This window comes from Haplochromis burtoni, unplaced genomic scaffold, assembly GCF_018398535.1.
Source record: "Haplochromis burtoni strain Fernald_Lab_line unplaced genomic scaffold, NCSU_Asbu1 Contig_944, whole genome shotgun sequence".
NCBI lineage: Eukaryota > Metazoa > Chordata > Actinopteri > Cichliformes > Cichlidae > Haplochromis > Haplochromis burtoni.
The window spans coordinates 1-4,016 of NW_024583305.1; the positions used below are offsets into that span (position 1 = coordinate 1).

The 4,016-nt window shown below is 40.4% G+C and overlaps 1 protein-coding gene across 4 annotated transcripts in view; it reads left to right on the forward strand.

Annotated features, from left to right (window-relative positions):
* Positions 1-6: 6 nt before the first annotated feature.
* The window catches only part of LOC102297497 (glutamate receptor 1), a 28,799-nt gene continuing 24,789 nt past the window's right edge, over positions 7-4,016 (forward strand). For all 4 annotated transcript variants that reach the window (XM_005951119.3, XM_042216171.1, XM_042216173.1 and 1 more), the window contains exons 1-3: positions 7-1,221; positions 1,494-1,614; positions 1,713-1,854. In XM_005951119.3, the coding sequence (XP_005951181.2) occupies positions 1,015-1,221; positions 1,494-1,614; positions 1,713-1,854 (470 nt within the window). In that variant the 5' untranslated portion in view covers positions 7-1,014. The remainder of the gene's footprint in view (positions 1,222-1,493; positions 1,615-1,712; positions 1,855-4,016) is intronic.

Genomic DNA, 4,016 nt, shown 5'->3' on the forward strand with positions numbered 1-4,016 from the left:
TACTCACAGGTAATAGTTGACTGTTTTAATGGATGCAGCATAAAAATCTTTTACTGACCTAATGCAATACATATACACTTTGTAGTTAAAGAATTTTGAAGTTCTTAATGTCATCATGGCAGCTACATCCTTTAGCTTTGTGCCCTGCTCCCCCGATCACTTTGCAAACACTCTCAGCAGACTTTCAGAGAGAAACTCAAGCAGAAACCTTGACTATAAAGGCATGGCTGGGATGGACTTGAATGCTGCATTTTATCTGAAATCACATAAAATTATTTTAAAATAACAGCAGGCACTGTTAATGGTTAATCAGTAATTTTTTTGTTAAATAAAACCTGTGTTTCCAGATCTTATGGGATTAAAAAGATCCTAAGATGTTTGTTTTGAATTTGCAACCCCACAACACACAGGTTACAACCTAATTTTTCTTCAAGTGTGCATTAATGCGAGTCCAGTAATCACCTTTCTGACAATATATACAGGTATAAGTTAAACCTATGGCAGATTTTGGATTTCACAGTTGTATTAATAAGGTGGCCTGTGTGAGTATGCATGCACCTAATAATTACAAAAAGTCTGTTATAATTATGTCACAGAAACCTTAAGCGAAAATAGAATATACTTTCTCACCATAACACCTTGAACCCACAATTGGCAAATTAATTCACACAGAAAACCAAATTATGTTATGAGCGCCTCGGGGTTAAGTTTAATGTGACATTGTGGCTCTTGCGCCAAAAACCATAATATCACATTAAACATTATGGTTTTTGGTTTTAAGTGTAGAGCTTCATTTTGACCTGAAAATACGTTTGGGAAATTGGGTGAGACGTTATGGATTTGTTTTTACTGTTTTGGGAATACGAGGCATAGTTTCAAGAAATGTGTTTAAGCAATCGAGAAAAACTGCAAATTTGGATATCTGTTGTGGACATATGATAATGTGCTTCCATACATACAGATGCTTTTCTTTTAGCAAAGGGTTTTGTGTCTCTCCTCCTGCAGAAGGCGGACATGGCAGTGGCCCCGCTGACCATCACTCTGGTGCGAGAGCAGGTGATCGACTTCACAAAACCCTTCATGTCTCTGGGAATCTCCATCATGATCAAGAAACCTACCAAGTCCAAACCGGGCGTCTTCTCTTTCCTCGACCCGCTGGCCTACGAGATCTGGATGTGCATCGTCTTTGCCTACATCGGGGTCAGCGTGGTGCTCTTCCTGGTGAGACTGGGCAGACTGGATAAAGAAAGCTTTCTTTTAACTAATGTTAGCTAACATGATACTTTGTGAAAGACGGATGGATGGATGGGTGGACAGAGCTGGTGCAAGCCTAGTCAGTGACATTAAAATGATTTTTGATTGCTTCACATACTGTAGAAATGACTCCAAAGGCTGTTAGGACTAGAAGAGTAAGTGACATCAAATTCTTTAAGTTTACTGTTAAACTGAGGATCCTTGTTTTTTTGTTTTTTTTGTTTTTTTTATCTTAACAGGTGAGTCGGTTCAGTCCTTACGAATGGAACGGTGAGGAGTCTGATGATGAAGATGAAACTGCTCCCTCTTCTTCTCGAAGAGCTCAGGCCTCTTCATCCGCAGAACATACCCACTCTCCAGGTATCTCAGCATATATGTCATTTTTTTTTTACGTTTATTCTTGTAACAACAGAAACCGAACCTTCATCTTTTATATTTTTGATTGTTTCCTCTGTTAGGGTTCTCCCAGGCTCAGGGGCAGAACCAGAATCAGCAGAAGGAAAAGGAGACCCCAGAATACACCAATGACTTTGGCATCTTTAATTCTCTGTGGTTCTCACTCGGAGCGTTTATGCAGCAGGGCTGTGACATCTCTCCCAGGTAATTACTTATCTTCTAGCTCCTTACATGCTTTTGTGAAATATTGGGGTTTTGCCATTTTGTGATGCAATGATGCAATTTTATTGTAAACCAAAATGTTCGAAACGGTTCCTGTAATTCATTTTTCTTAACTTCTGTATTACACATTTATTTTATTTTTGTTTTACTTTATTTTATGATCAGCCAAAAGGTCTCAATGATCACTGTAATTTTAATTTCACTTATTAATTAGGTATGCCACACGGGAGCAGTTTGTGTCTGTTTTACTGGAGCAACTTTACTATTTTTCTGGTGTCAGTGGAGAGTGCAACGTTTTTAAGAATTAAAAATTGAAACGAACCAAACAAAGACGTTCTGTGAAATCTGTATGAGTGCTGTTACAGAAGACCTCGCAAACACGAGAACACACACGTAGCTTTATGATACACTCTCAGCTGCATTATTGATGCACACATGTATCATGAAATGCGGCCGATTCTGTGTGACATGCTGCCGGGTTTGTTGTATGTTACCGCTGCATTAAGGCCTGAGGCTCTTTCTATTTTGGATCTGCTACAGTCTGTGCGCTTGTGCGTGTCCTCATATGTATGTAAGTGTGTCACTGTGTGTGTATTTTGGACCATTACAGTGATTGTCTTCCTCATGATCCCTAAGCCAGATTTCATGAGATGTTATCTGTATGTTGCATACAGATAACATCTTATACATGTTGTATAAGAAGGCAGTTATAGTCGCACTTTTGCCTCAATCAGACTTTTACAGTTGTGACGATTCTTCTTGGCATTACCTTTAGCATGTCTTGCTGTGTACATGGACCTATGAGAGGGCTGGACCTTTCTCACTGGATGTCCGTTAATAATACCATAATGTTACGGCCCTAGCAGGGCCTCCTCCTGAAAGTGCCTGTGTGGGCGTGTCCCACCACCTCTCCTGCCTGAGGTGCCACCTTTCCCTTTTGTGCAGCTGACTCTTGTCAGTAATCGAGGAGATTTAAGCCCAGGAAAAGGTGAGCTCTGGGCCAGAGTGCCATTAGTGTGTTTGCAGCTAGTGAGCTGTGCGTTTGGTGTATTTGCAGTTAGTGAGCTGCTCTCTCTTTTTGACTTACTTTTTACTTTATTGACCAACGCTTGAGTTTTGTTTGTTTTCCTTAAATGGTGATAGCGGCTTGTCCGTCTCCTTTAGTTGAGCTAATTCTAATAAAACTATTTAATTTAACCCTTTTGCCTCCTTGACTCCTTTTTCTGACCTGGACACTTCTTGTTACTTCCCCCTCATTGCCTGGACCCTTTTAGGGGAACGTAACAAGTGGGGGCTCGCCCGGGATCTTTGAAAAGGGAGTTTCAAGTTGGATTTGGTTTTGATTATCTTGCTTTGTCACCTTTTGAGAACCACAACTTCCCAGTTAAGTTAGGTGAGTGTCCAGCTGAGCTTTTTAAGTTCTTCCGTTGGGCACTCTTTTATTATTTTGCCTTTCTTATTTTTGGAGTAATCCTGGGTGGGGATTAGTTCCCTGTTGGGGGTAGGCAATTCAGGGCTACGTACTAGTATATGTGTGGGTAATTGTGCTGTTCTAGGACCAGTTCTGTTCTGGATCCAGGCTGCCAATGAAATCCTGTGGTTGACAATCATCTTAACAGCGCCACTAATGAGTTATTTTGCCTTACTTAATTCAAGCCTCTGTCTAAATGAATGGTTAGAGAGTCATAACATTCATTTTAGTGGTCATGGGAATCTTAAATCGCCAGTCATACCTGATGCTTTAAAATAGTTGCTGACATTTCTCAAAATAAATTTAAGGAATAGCTTTCTCCTTCTGTTGTTCATATTACATTTGGCCATGTTTCATCCACCCATCTTTTGCTTCTTGGATTGGATTCTATGGATTGTGGAGGCAGCAGTCTAAGCAAACATGCCAAGACCTTTAATTCCCTAAGAAGTTGAGAGATATAATTTTGGTTTGCACAGGGGCCTCTTCCCAATGGAGATTTCCAAGCAGATGCTTAAACCACTTGAACGGACTCCTGTTGATGTAGAGGACTGGTGGCCCTTCTCTAACGACTTCCCAAATAGCCAAGCTCCTCATCTCCATGGGAGAGAAAGCTAACTTCTGCTTGTACAGGGAGTGCAGAATTATTAGGCAAGTTGTATTTTTGAGGAATAAT